This window comes from Ranitomeya imitator, chromosome 1 (assembly GCF_032444005.1).
Source record: "Ranitomeya imitator isolate aRanImi1 chromosome 1, aRanImi1.pri, whole genome shotgun sequence".
NCBI classification, from domain to species: domain Eukaryota; kingdom Metazoa; phylum Chordata; class Amphibia; order Anura; family Dendrobatidae; genus Ranitomeya; species Ranitomeya imitator.
The window spans coordinates 1,061,480,019-1,061,493,569 of NC_091282.1; the positions used below are offsets into that span (position 1 = coordinate 1,061,480,019).

General features: G+C 42.2%; 1 protein-coding gene across 4 annotated transcripts in view; it reads right to left on the minus strand.

The window, feature by feature from the left end:
- Positions 1–13,551, minus strand: part of FSTL5 (follistatin like 5) — a 1,350,822-nt gene that overhangs the window by 52,797 nt on the left and 1,284,474 nt on the right. For all 4 annotated transcript variants that reach the window (XM_069744171.1, XM_069744169.1, XM_069744172.1 and 1 more), the window contains one exon: positions 8,700–8,849. In XM_069744171.1, coding sequence (XP_069600272.1) covers positions 8,700–8,849 — 150 coding nt within the window. The remainder of the gene's footprint in view (positions 1–8,699; positions 8,850–13,551) is intronic.

Below are 13,551 nucleotides of genomic sequence, written 5' to 3' on the forward strand. Positions count from 1 at the left end.
AATATCTGTAATTGGCTGACCTCTGCTGCAGCTGTAAGCAAAACAAAGCTAACCTTTCAGGTCAAATGACTTCAGTTTTAGTATTCAAAGGCTGTACCTAAAATAATATGAGAGCTCTTCTTCATAAACTATTTAAAATGAGTTACTATGAAGTCTGAATGTGCAGGAAAAGGGCAAAAAGTGTTATGAAGTTTTAGTACTTTTTACTTTTCTCAAAAATTACATAATGGTTAAATATTTTAAATATTCTGTAGACAATTTACATATGAATACTGCTCTTTCTATTCATGACTAGTTGTCATCCTTTTGTAAAGGTACTAAAAAAACAAGAGCAAAAACAGATGCACATTTTGGGCTCCAACTTGCATCCGTTTTTGTTCCATTTGTAATGGATCCACTTTTACTAGAAGTGTCTCTTAACACCTTTAATGCAAAGTTCTTACCCAGAGCAAGACCAGGCCATTAATACCGTTTCTTGAACAGTCACTTTTTTTGTTTTTTTTTTACTTACTGTCTAAAGAGCTGTAACATTTTTTTCTTGTTTGTATACTCAAACAGTTTGTGCATCTTTTTTTCAGTGACACATGAAGCTTCATTTTCATGTCACTGTCTCACTTTTATTTTGATGATATCATTGGAAAAAATATTGTGCCTGTTTTTCTCATTTTTTTGTGACCACACAGGACCACTGAAACACATACAAATTTGTACCACATTCTGCAACAAATATTTTTATGTACTGTATTGCATGAGTTTAATTTTAAGCGGGATAGTAGCAACAATTTTTACTGATAGCGGCATTTTTTATTCATCATTTTTTTTTACCAATTATATTTATTTTTCATTTTTTTGTACAATATGCCCCAATAAGGTCATGAAAGACCTTTGGCGGGCATTTAAACATTTAAACATTTTTATTTTTGTCCTGTTTCCCTTGTAACTGGGGCTGTAATATTATCCTCTGTTACATGGGAAATGCAAACTCCTGGCTGAATAGTAGAGCTGTCTGGGTCTGCTATGACCCATCAGCTCCTTCTACCTAACTATGTGATCACATGATCGCTGTGTATGGAGGTCAGCACTTCCTATTACTGTGTATAAACTACTTTTTTATTATTATGTTTGCAGCGATGGAGAAGGCACAGACCCCTGCTTTTGCTGTGACGCAAGTGGTTCTTATCTTTCATCCATTAATGGATGGAATAAGACATGACTATCAGTTAAAACTTCAATGTTAAAAAAAAAATGAATCCAGTAACTATTCTTTTGTTTGGCTGGAAAAAATATTGTGCGGACTACATTCTTGATTAAGCTAAAAATTGGATTGCATCAGAATTTAAGTTAAATGGAAAACATTTTAAGCCTCAATATTCTGTCTATGGAAACGAAAGGGTGGATGTCGGATGACACTATCATCAGGTAAAGATCAAGAGATGGATGTAGGTCATGGGTGAGATTGCACTTAAAAGATTGCAATTTTTTATTTTTTTATTAATTGCCAAATAAAGATGAAGACATTTTGTAATTCATTTGATTACCAGATTTGGCTGTCTTTTGTGTAAAGTACCATGCTGCTGCACAGAACTAATGGCTGTATTTTATCTTCCTTAGAAGCCGCCTTCCCATGGTGCATTTCAACATTCATATTCTCCATCACTTTATTAATAGTAAAAAAGTATGTGGGTGGGGACAAGACAGGCCAGCGAGCAAGAGTCTAGCAGAGCTGGAATCATTGACCTCTCTTCTTGTGCATCGTGCTTTTATATTGTCAGCATTCAGAAGTGTGGTGACCAGAATCTGTCTCCTCAGTGCCCCAGCGGCTGTTAAAAATGTTCAGCTACAGCAAAGTAAGACATACTAGTAAGAAGATTAAATCCAGACGTTTGATCTGTGAAGAAGGGTGGCATTTCACATAGAATTCAGCTAAATTGGGAAATGAAGTACTGAATACGAAAAAATCTCCTTCATTTTAATTTGACAATTGATTATACAAAAAAAATCAGTCTTTAACCCCTTAACGACGTTGGGCGTAATGATACCGGCGGTGAGCCCACATCTTTCCCGACACATGTCAGCTGTTTTGAACAGCTGACATGTGCCCGGGACAGCCGCGGGTGGAGCCGCGATCCACCCATGGCTTTTAATCCATTAAATGCCGCTGTCAAATGCTGACAGCAGTATTTAACATGAACTTCCGGCAATCGTGCTCGAAATCCATCCATCAGTGACCCCCGCAACGTGATCACGGGTCACCGATGGGTTGGCTTGACAATCAGAGGTCTCCAGGAGAACTCTATGGTTGTCACTGCCGGATTGCTATGAGCGCCACCTGGTGGTTGGAGCTCATAGCAAGTGAGGTATTCTGCTACATACAGACGACATGATCATTGCCAGTATGTAGCAGAGCTGATCGGGTTATGGCTGCTTCTAGTCTCCCATGGAGACTATTGATGCATGCCAAAAGTAAAAAAAAGTATTTAAAAATATAAAGAAAAAATAAAATAAAAGTTCAAATCACCCCCCTTTCGCCCCATTCAACATAAAACAATAAAATAATCAAGTATGCAAATCACAAATTAATCTGGTGAATCTTGATGAACACTGTCAGGTTTCAAAAGTCTTCAGATGCTAATCAGAAGACTGGACAACCCCTTTAATGATCAGGAAGAGTACAAAGGCATTTAGGTTGACTAAGTCTCATTAAGAAAATGGTTTAAAAGGACTGACTCTGCGAAGCCCCTCCTTTACTGAGGACTATAAAACAAGAGGATGTAGCTTTACAATTTAGAAATTGATGACTGCTACACATTTCAATAATTTGTGGGACAAGGCATTGTCTACTATTGTGTAACCTAGTTTCTTCTTTTTACACTAGTCTGTGTAAAATGTCTGGGAAGTGAGGAAACCAATTTCTGGAGTTTTGGGTGAGAAATGTTACCCTATACTTGTCTACTGTAGGATTCTCACTCCACAACAGTTCAGCGTCTTTGCTGGATTTTTTATAATATGCCAAATGTTTTCTATTGGTGGAAGGTCTGGTCTGCAGGTGGCAAGTCCATCCTCATGCTCTCATTCCACGAAGCCATACTGTTGTGATGGATAAAGTATGTGGTTCAGCATTGATTTTCTGAAATAAGTAAGGTCTTCCCTGAAATAGCATTTGTCTCAATGAGAGAAAATGTTGTTCTAAAACCTCTGTTTAATGTCTTTCAAGATGTGTAAACTGCTCATGCTGTAGGCACTAATGCAACCCTATACCATCAGAGATTCAGGTTTTTGAACTGTGAGCTGATATAAAACGCTTCATGGTCTTTCTTCTTATGAGTCTATGGGCAATGTTTTCCAAGGTTTCCATAAAGAATATCACATTTTGATTCATTTGACCACACAACAGCTTTTCATTTTGCCTCAGTCCATTTTAAATTAGCTTTGGCCCAGAAAAGACTGTAGTGTTTAAGGATTGTGTTGAAACATTGCTTGTTATTTGCAGGAAAGAGAATTTTCTTGCAATTGTGCATTGCTAAGACCATTTAATGATTTTCACAAGTGAATCATTCCTCCTTCAATGTCGCTGGCGACTGATGAACTGTAGATCACGAGCAACATATTTTGACCATGTCTCTAGAGCACATAGATTTCTACAGACCCTGAATCTTATGATAACATTATGCATTCTAGATGGTGTGATAGTCAAAGTATTTACAATTTTACGCTGAGGAACATTTTCCTGACATTGCTCCACAATTTTCAGATGCAGCTGCTCTGATTGGTGAATCGCTGACCACATTTGCTGTTGAGAGACTTCACATCTCTAACATGCTTTTTACACAGTCATGTGAATTCAAGATCATCCCTCCAGCCGTTATTCAATTTTCATTAATACCATTAACTCTTCTAGATCTTTATTAACGCTGTCTGAACGTTTTTGAGATTTATTCTTGCCATCAATTTCTAAATGAGTTAATTTTTTCACACAAAATTGAAAAAAGTCTTACTTTCAACTTCTGATTTGTGTTTTATGTTGAAATGTGAAACAAATCAGGCTATAAGAGATTTCCAAATCATTGCATTCTTATTTTCTGTACTCTTTACACAGCATTATTCTGTACTATGAGTACATCAGATATTCACTTTCCTCACATCTGCATATTGTTTCACTAGGATACACTATATTGAAGGGGCAATGTTTCTCCTTGTGGAGAGTGACATGTTAAGCATGCCGAGATGAGAGACTTAAAGCCGCAATGCTCCTCTGGGAAATATGCAAATTGCCTCTTCAGAGAGGAAGAAATGTAGAACTCTAGTAAGTAGCAATCCTAGAAGTCAATGTCGATCCTTTAACAAGCCTTGTCACATGACTTGGGATAGAAGCCAAATCAAGAATCTCAATTTGCAGACACTGTGTTTTTGGGTACAGCCCCTCATCAGTGCAAAGTGTGAGATCTGGCTTGGCTGTGTGAGAGGTGTCTGACTGGAATGCAAGGGGTATTGTTTCTCTTTGCAGAGAGTGACATGTTAAGCATGCCAAGATGAGGAGACTTAAAGGTGAAATGCTCCTCTGGGAAATATGTAAATTGTCTCTTCAGAGAGGAAGAGAACTAGAACTCTAGTGCCATCTAAAGGAATTAGCAATCCCAGAAGTCACTGTCGACCCTTTAACAAACCTTGTCAGATTACTTAGCATAAAAACCAAAACCAGAATTTCATTTTGCAGACATTATGCTTTGAATTACTGCCCCTCATCAGTGCAAAGTGTGAGATCTGGTTTGGCTGTGTGAGAGGCATCTGACCGGTATCCAAGGGGTAAAACTTTTCCTTGCGGAGAGTGACATGTTAAGCATGCTGAGATGAGGAGACTTAAAGCCGCAATGCTCCACTGGTAAATATGCAAATTATCTCTTCAGAGAGGAAGAGGACTAGAACTGTAGTACCACCTATAGGAAGTAGCAATACGTTCGACATCGACTCCTAGGAATTCTACTTCCTATAGGTGGCACTAGACTTCTAGTCCGTTTCCTCTCTGAAGAGACAATTTTCACTACTGTAAATTGAAATTTAGAAATGGAGAGGCATCCTCTATGTTAGGAGTCGAGTTTCCTCGGCTGCACAGGGGGAATCTCGATCCGAGTCTGCTGCAGTCTCCCATTCTGCATCGGCCGCAGTGGAGCCTACTCAGCGGAGACGACGGTCCCAGCGTCTCGCTGGGACTGATACTGTGCAAAGGGTTACTGCGGCCTCTCCAGGCTCTGCTATTGTACCCTGCACTGATCTGTGGTGAGCAGGCTTTTCTGGGACTAAGTCCTGCTTTGAACAAACAAATAGGGCAGCACACTGCAGCGCCAAAACATGCAAGCTTGAAAACACGAAATTTTTTTAAACTGCATTACTGCACTAGAAATATGAAAAATGAGAGCTTTTAGCGCATAAAAATGGCCAATTTTATGTGTACCTCGTAGCCACGTTACGGCATCTCTCTTATACGAGGTCCTACTCTAAACCTACCTCTCTGAGAATAAACGTCTCCATCTGAATGGGTACATGTGAAACCTCTCCTTGGACTCAAATTCTCTCTCACTGTGGAGGGGTATTGGACCTACTATAATTAAAACACCTGAAGCTAGGAGGCAGGGAGTGCACGATCAGAAGGCTAGAGAATACATTTCAAAAAACCTGATCTGCACATCCAAACATAGACACAGTGTGAACAGGTGCTGAACCCAGAGTCGCCAACTCGTATATAATCAAACAAATAGGGCAGCACACTGCAGCGCCAAAACATGCAAACTTGAAAACACGAAATTTTTTTTGGATGTGCAGATCAGGTTTTTTGAAATGTATTCTCTAGCCTTCTGATCGTGCACTCCCTGCCTCCTAGCTTCAGGTGTTTTAATTATAGTAGGTCCAATACCCCTCCACAGTGAGAGAGAATTTGAGTCCAAGGAGAGGTTTCACATGTACCCATTCAGATGGAGACGTTTATTCTCAGAGAGGTAGGTTTAGAGTAGGACCTCGTATAAGAGAGATGCCGTAACGTGGCTACGAGGTACACATAAAATTGGCCATTTTTATGCGCTAAAAGCTCTCATTTTTCATATTTCTAGTGCAGTAATGCAATTTTAAAAAAATTTCGTGTTTTCAAGTTTGCATGTTTTGGCGCTGCAGTGTGCTGCCCTATTTGTTTGATTATATACGAGTTGGCGACTCTGGGTTCAGCACCTGTTCACACTGTGTCTATGTTTGGATGTGCAGATCAGGTTTTTTGAAATGTATTCTCTAGCCTTCTGATCGTGCACTCCCTGCCTCCTAGCTTCAGGTGTTTTAATTATAGTAGGTCCAATACCCCTCCACAGTGAGAGAGAATTTGAGTCCAAGGAGAGGTTTCACATGTACCCATTCAGATGGAGACGTTTATTCTCAGAGAGGTAGGTTTAGAGTAGGACCTCGTATAAGAGAGATGCCGTAACGTGGCTACGAGGTACACATAAAATTGGCCATTTTTATGCGCTAAAAGCTCTCATTTTTCATATTTCTAGTGCAGTAATGCAGTTTTAAAAAAATTTTGTGTTTTCAAGTTTGCATGTTTTGGCGCTGCAGTGTGCTGCCCTATTTGTTTGATTATATACGAGTTGGCGACTCTGGGTTCAGCACCTGTTCACACTGTGTCTATGTTTGGATGTGCAGATCAGGTTTTTTGAAATGTATTCTCTAGCCTTCTGATCGTGCACTCCCTGCCTCCTAGCTTCAGGTGTTTTAATTATAGTAGGTCCAATACCCCTCCACAGTGAGAGAGAATTTGAGTCCAAGGAGAGGTTTCACATGTACCCATTCAGATGGAGACGTTTATTCTCAGAGAGGTAGGTTTAGAGTAGGACCTCGTATAAGAGAGATGCCGTAACGTGGCTACGAGGTACACATAAAATTGGCCATTTTTATGCGCTAAAAGCTCTCATTTTTCATATTTCTAGTGCAGTAATGCAGTTTAAAAAAAAAAAATTTTCGTGTTTTCAAGTTTGCATGTTTTGGCGCTGCAGTGTGCTGCCCTATTTGTTTGATTATATACGAGTTGGCGACTCTGGGTTCAGCACCTGTTCACACTGTGTCTATGTTTGGATGTGCAGATCAGGTTTTTTGAAATAAGTCCTGCTTTGCACACACTGAACATGCCCAGGGTAAGATTTCTCAGTGGAGATCAAAGGTCACATGCTCAGGTACTGCAGCAACTTCCATTGGTCCTTCTTAGAAGGTCCTGTAGGTGCTAGGACTAAGTACTGCTTTGCACACACTGAGCATGCCCAGGGCAAGATCTCTCAGTGGGGATCTAGGGTCACATGCTCAGTACTGCTGCAACTTCCATTGGTCCTTCTAGGAAGGTCCTGTACGTGCTGCAACTATTTAAGGCTCGCATGGCCGCACGGCCATGCGCTAGTATCTTCCTATGTTATGTGCTTTGCGCCAGTGTGGTCATGTGTTTGTATGTGTTCAGGGACCCGGCTGAAATAAGCCCCTAGAATGCTGGCATCTCCGGCGAGGAGTTTTGTGTGCATGCATGACCACTAACTGCTCTTGTTTGGGTAGTTAGCCTGTGCCTCTGTGAAAGTCTAACAGGGCGCAGAGCTTTGCTTTCTTGGCTGCTCTGTGAAGCTAACAGAGCTGATTCTTACCGCCATATAGTGCCGCCATTTACTTAGCAGCAGGTTTTTTCCTGCACGGTGGATCCCGGGTTGCGAACGCACAAATCCCATCTAATAAATATATTCGGTGCGTTCCACCAACCCTAACAGTCTCCCTGGTTGCTGTTTCTTCTGTTCATCGTTCTACACTAAAGTGGCTTGTTGTTATTTAGGTGGTCTTTTAACATATAAATAGCTAACTCAGAGCCTATTGGCAACTAAAAAGCAACCAACAACTGCAGGAAGGTTAAAAAGATTCAAATTTTCCAAAAATAATGTTTTTTTTATTTTAAAAATATGAAATCTAAATGCTTTAAGAAGTGGATTTACCATTTTTTAGGGACAACCATCTTGATGGATCTCAGGTCTTGAAAATTCTATCTTAGAATACAAAATGTACCGATCACAATGGAAAGAAATTGAATTTTGTAGGGATTAAATTCATGCAAAATGTTTTTCAGTCTTTTTGAACCTAGGCTAGTATGTTGATCCTTGCTCTAGATTATGCTATTAACATAAATTCCTAATCTAATTTACCAAAATTATTTCAATTGCCTATTCAATTGGCTATAGGTATTGTGTAGCAAATTAAAAACTATGAAAAACAGTAAAGTGGGTTTATTTTAGGAATACATTTCTAATAAGATATATTTGTAGACACATGCACCTTGTGTGTAGCAATGGACTTATAAACAGAGATGGGTGAACTCAAACAGTAAAGTTCGGGGTTCGTACCAAACACCTACTGTTCATGCACGTGCCCTGAACATGGACTTCCTAGTAGAACAGTAGGTGTTCGGTACGGTATTGTTTGCTATGCTGTCATGCACATGACAGAGTGGTAAAAGCTGGATGTTTGGGCCCCTAATTCAACTGAATTAGGGGCCCAAACTTTAAAACGAACTAAATCAAACTTTTTTTAACTGTTCGGTTCTAGTAGCTGGACCCGAACATCCAGGGGTTTGCCTATCTCTACTTATAAATATGTATTTATATCATTCACATAATGGAAAATGGAATTTATATTACCTGAACAACTTTCTGGCCCTGGATATCAACAAGGATAACTCTATTTAGTAAAGGCTGGGCTGCATAAATGAATTTATCCTTTACTAAAACAGCAGATGCCCAAACACATCCATGATCTTCATGTCCTTCCAATCTTGGACAGACTTCATCCTTGGAATGAGAAAGAGAAAAACACTGATTAGGACAAGGCATTCTGCGTTATTGTCTTATGACATTGAAGTCGGTTTTCTTTTTTAATAGAAACCTATATAAAAAAACAAACATATTGCACTATTACATTGACATTTAAAGCATTAATTTTGTGGAAACTTGTCTGACACTAATCCAGCTACATGTAGCTTTCTAAAATACTCCAGTAGTTGATCATATTTACAGTACTAAGCAGCAACTTAAAAAAAAATCACTTTGGAACCATGTGTAACAAGAAGGGACATGGCAATGTATGCTGATTGTGAGTCATATTTATAAATATAGTTCTAGACAAAATGTATTACGGGAAGCAAAGTATCTAAAAGATATGTCAGGTTGGTCATTTTTTTATACACTACTCAACATTGAAATTGCAACACCAAGAGGAAAAGTCATGAAGTTAAGAAAATCTCAGGACTGACAGACATGTTAATGATATGCAAATGATGGAAAAAGAGGAAACTAAATTTTCAAAAACTCTCACCTTACTCAGTATCAGGTATAAGCATCGCCCACAGAAATAAACAAAATAACAAAATTGGTAGGAGACAAGATATGTTAGCTCCTTAATGCAACATCACAAACATGTTTGTGTTTGCAAGGGTGATCCTGTGTGAAGTGGGTTCCCTTCACACGAGGCAGATATCAGCTGTACTAGTCGGCCTCTAACAGACACGGTAAGATGAACTATGCTGTCAATCTCTGATGGAATGCTCGCAACTGCTTGTGCTTACTGGCTCCCATCAAAACGATTACTTGGCGCTGATTGGTTATCACCAACCTTCTCCTCCAATTAAAATAAAGAAATGAAACACATAAAAAATGTACGTATTTTGTATCTACAGTCTGTCCAAATATAAAATGAATTAACCTGTTTTTGTAAGCTAAGTATAGAGAAGAAGAAATGTGTTTTTGTGGTCACTACTTCAACCTAAAAAACACAATACCACAGATCAAAACATCATACATCATAGGCAAAAATAGTATCAAGGAAACTGTCAACTCGTCAAGGAAAAAACAATCCCTCACCCAGCTCAATTGATGAAAAAATTAAAATGGTACGGGTTTCAGAATATGGAGACAAAAACAAGAATGTCTTTCTTAAAATTTTCAGATTTTTTTCCTTCACTTAAATAAAAAAATCTTAAACAAATTTTGCATCACTGTAATCATACTGAACTGAAAAATCATGATCCACAGTAACTATTTGTTAGGTGTCGAGTTCCCGCTTCTGCACAAGGGGAATCTCGAGCCATCTCCGCTGCGGTCTCCCATTCTTATCCAGCCGCAGTGGAGTCTGCTCAGCAGAGACGTCGGTCCCAGCGTCTTGCTCAGTCTCACTCTGTACAAAGAGTTACTGCTGCTTTTCCTGCTTCTGCCATTGAAGTCAGTGTTGGGCAGCGGCGAGCAGATGCTTTTGGGGCTAAGTCCTGCTTTTCTCTTTCTGAGCATGCCCAGGGCAAGATCTCCCATTGGAGATCGAGGGTCACATGCTCAGGTACTGCAGCACATCTCATTGGTCCTCCAGGAAGGTCCTGAAAGGGCAAAACTTTGGTAGCAGCTTCCCATTGGTCCTTTATTGGAAGGTCCTGAACGTGCTGCAACTATATAAGCTGCACATGACCGCACGGCCATGCGCTAGTGTACATTTGTAAATATGTGTGTGTTGTGAGTGAAAGTCGCTCTTTAAATAACCCTCCCTATTGGATGACTGTTCGCGGAAGGTGTATGTTTGCTATCTAGCGCCCGACTTAGCCATCAGCACGTAAACACACAATACAGCGTCTTATTGCTGTGACCGCCAGTGCGGCGCCTTGTGCTTTCACAGCGCTTTCCTGACCCAAGCCTGGGTGGTTAGTGACGTTCGCCAGTGCGGCACTGCATGCACTCTCGTGCTTCTATTGCTGTCACTCTGACACCTCAGTAGCGGTGTCGAGCGCATGAGGTCTATGTACTCAAATCCTGTGTCTTGGGATTGAGTTCTGATACTCGTTGCTTGCGCTCTTGGTGCGGTACCACGGCCCTGTGACGTAACAGGGTTCGCTTCCTTCACACAGGGTGAGGTTAGCCCATGTGTGTATTCACTTTGTACCGCCATATAGTCCGTCATTACTTGGCAGCAGGTTCCATCTCTGCACGGTGGACCCCGGGCTGCGAACGCACCATACTCTATCTGTCTTATTATTTGGTGCGTTCCGCTAGCCCTAACATTACACTAGCGCCAGGGTCTGGCTAGTAATGACGGACAAACAGCAATCCTTGCGGTATATCCAGCAGCTGGAGGGTAGGTTGCTGAGTCACATGAGGCCATGGAAGTGCCACAAGCGGGATCTAAGTCCCGGACCGCTTGTGCACTCAAGGTCTGTCATGTTTGCCAGCAGTCAGGACATCTAGCCACCAGATGTCCTCAGCGGTCGAGGAAACATCAGCGTCTAGTGGTAGTACGTGGAGGTACACTAGACACGGCGACGTTTGCCTCTAAATTGTCCTTTAAAGGGACAATTATTATAGGCTCATTCTCCCACTCGGTAGAGCTCTGCGTGGATTCTGGGGCGGAGGGCAATTTTATGTCTTCTGCCTTCGCCCAACGTCACGCAATACCCCTGGTTATGCTAGCTCAACCAGTAACGGTACGAGTGGTGAATGGGTCGACACTGCCCTCACAGATAACACACCAGACCATCCCTTTTACTCTCTCCTTGTCGCCATCTCATCAGGAGATTATATCTCTGCTCGTCATTCCTGAGGGAATTGATGAGGTCCTGTTGGGAATACCTTGGCTACGGTACCACTCTCCTCATAACAAGTGGTCCTCAGGCAGAATTCTGGGATGGGGCGAATCTTGTGGGGGTAGGTGTCAGAGGGAGTGCGTTCAGGTTGCTACTACAGAGGTACCCGCAGATCTATCCTCTCTCCCCAAGCAGTATTGGTCTTATGCAGACGTGTTCTCCAAAAAGGCGGCGGAGATCCTTCCGCCCCATCGCCCCTATGACTGTCCTATTGATCTCTTGCCTGGTGCTGAGCCTCCCCGGGGTCGAGTCTATCCGTTATCTCTCCTGGAGACGGAGGTAATGTCACAGTACATCCAGGAAAATCTGGCTAGAGGATTCATTAGGAAGTCAGTGTCACCTGCTGGGGCAGGGTTCTTCTTCGTGCAGAAGAAGAATGGGGAATTGCGTCCATGCATAGACTACAGGGGTCTTAACGCCATCACCGTTAAGAATAAGTATCCTTTGCCCTTGATATCTGAGCTCTTCGATAGGCTTCGGGGAGCAAGGGTATTTACTAAATTAGATCTGCGGGGTGCTTACAACCTGATTCGCATCCATGAGGGGGACGAATGGAAGACGGCTTTTAACACCAGGGATGGGCACTATGAATATCTGGTGATGGCCTTCGGGCTCTGTAATGCCCCAGCCGTTTTCCAAGACTTTGTGAATGACATCTTCCGGGATATGCTTTCCACCTCGGTCGTAGTCTATCTGGATGATATTCTCATCTACTCTCCAGATATTGACTCCCACCGGAGAGATGTTTGCAAAGTCTTCGACCTCCTATGGGCAAACTCCCTCTATGCCAAGTTGGAGAAGTGTATGTTCGAGCAGGAGTCCTTACCTTTCCTAGGCTACATCATCTCTGCCCAGGGATTGGCTATGGATCCTGCCAAACTACAGGCTGTGATGGACTGGCAGGAACCCCATTCTCTTAAAGCGGTGCAGCGCTTTATGGGGTTCATTAATTATTATCGCCAGTTCATTCCGCACTTCTGAACTTTGGTAGCTCCCTTGGTTGCCCTCACCAAGATGGGGGCAAATCCCAAATTGTGGTCTGAGGAGGTCTCCAAGGCCTTTAACTCCATAAAGTCACACTTCGCTAGCGCTCCCATCCTACATCGCCCCGATGTTGATAAGCCATTTATCATGGAGGTGGATGCCTCTTCTGTTGGTACTGGAGCAGTCCTCTTCCAAAAGGATGCTCAAGGTCGGAAGCATCCTTGCTTCTTCTTTTCTAAGACCTTCTCACCAGCAGAGAGGAATTATTCCATCGGGGACAGGGAGTTGCTAGCCATGAAGTTGGCTTTCTCGGAGTGGAGACATCTCTTGGAGGGAGCACGTTTTCCCTTCCAAGTCTTCACAGACCATAAAAATTTGGTGTACCTGCAGACAGCCCAGCGATTGAATTCTCGCCAGGCCAGATGGTCCTTATTCTTCTCCCGGTTTCATTTCACCCTCCATTTTCTTTCTGGGGAGAAGAACATTCGGGCTAACGCTCTCTCTCTCTCCATTGTGTCATCTGCGGAGGAGGAAGAGGAGCCTCGGCTTATTGTCCCCACCGAGAGCTTGAGAACTGTGGCCCCGGTTTCGCTAGAGTCTGTGCCTCCGGGCAAGACTTTTGTACCATCCAGTTTGCGACCGGAGGTTCTCTCTTGGGCACACTCGTCCAGGGTGGGTGGACATTTTGGTTCCAAAAGGACATCTGAGTTACTGGCGAGAACATACTGGTGGCCGCATATGGCTCGTGATGTCACAGAATATGTTCGGGCGTGTGTCTCTTGCGCCAAGAACAAGTCCCCTCGGCAATGGCCAGCTGGTTTGCTTTACCCTCTGCCGGTGGCGGACAGGCCCTGGGAGATGGTCGGGATGGACTTTGTGGTGGGCTTACC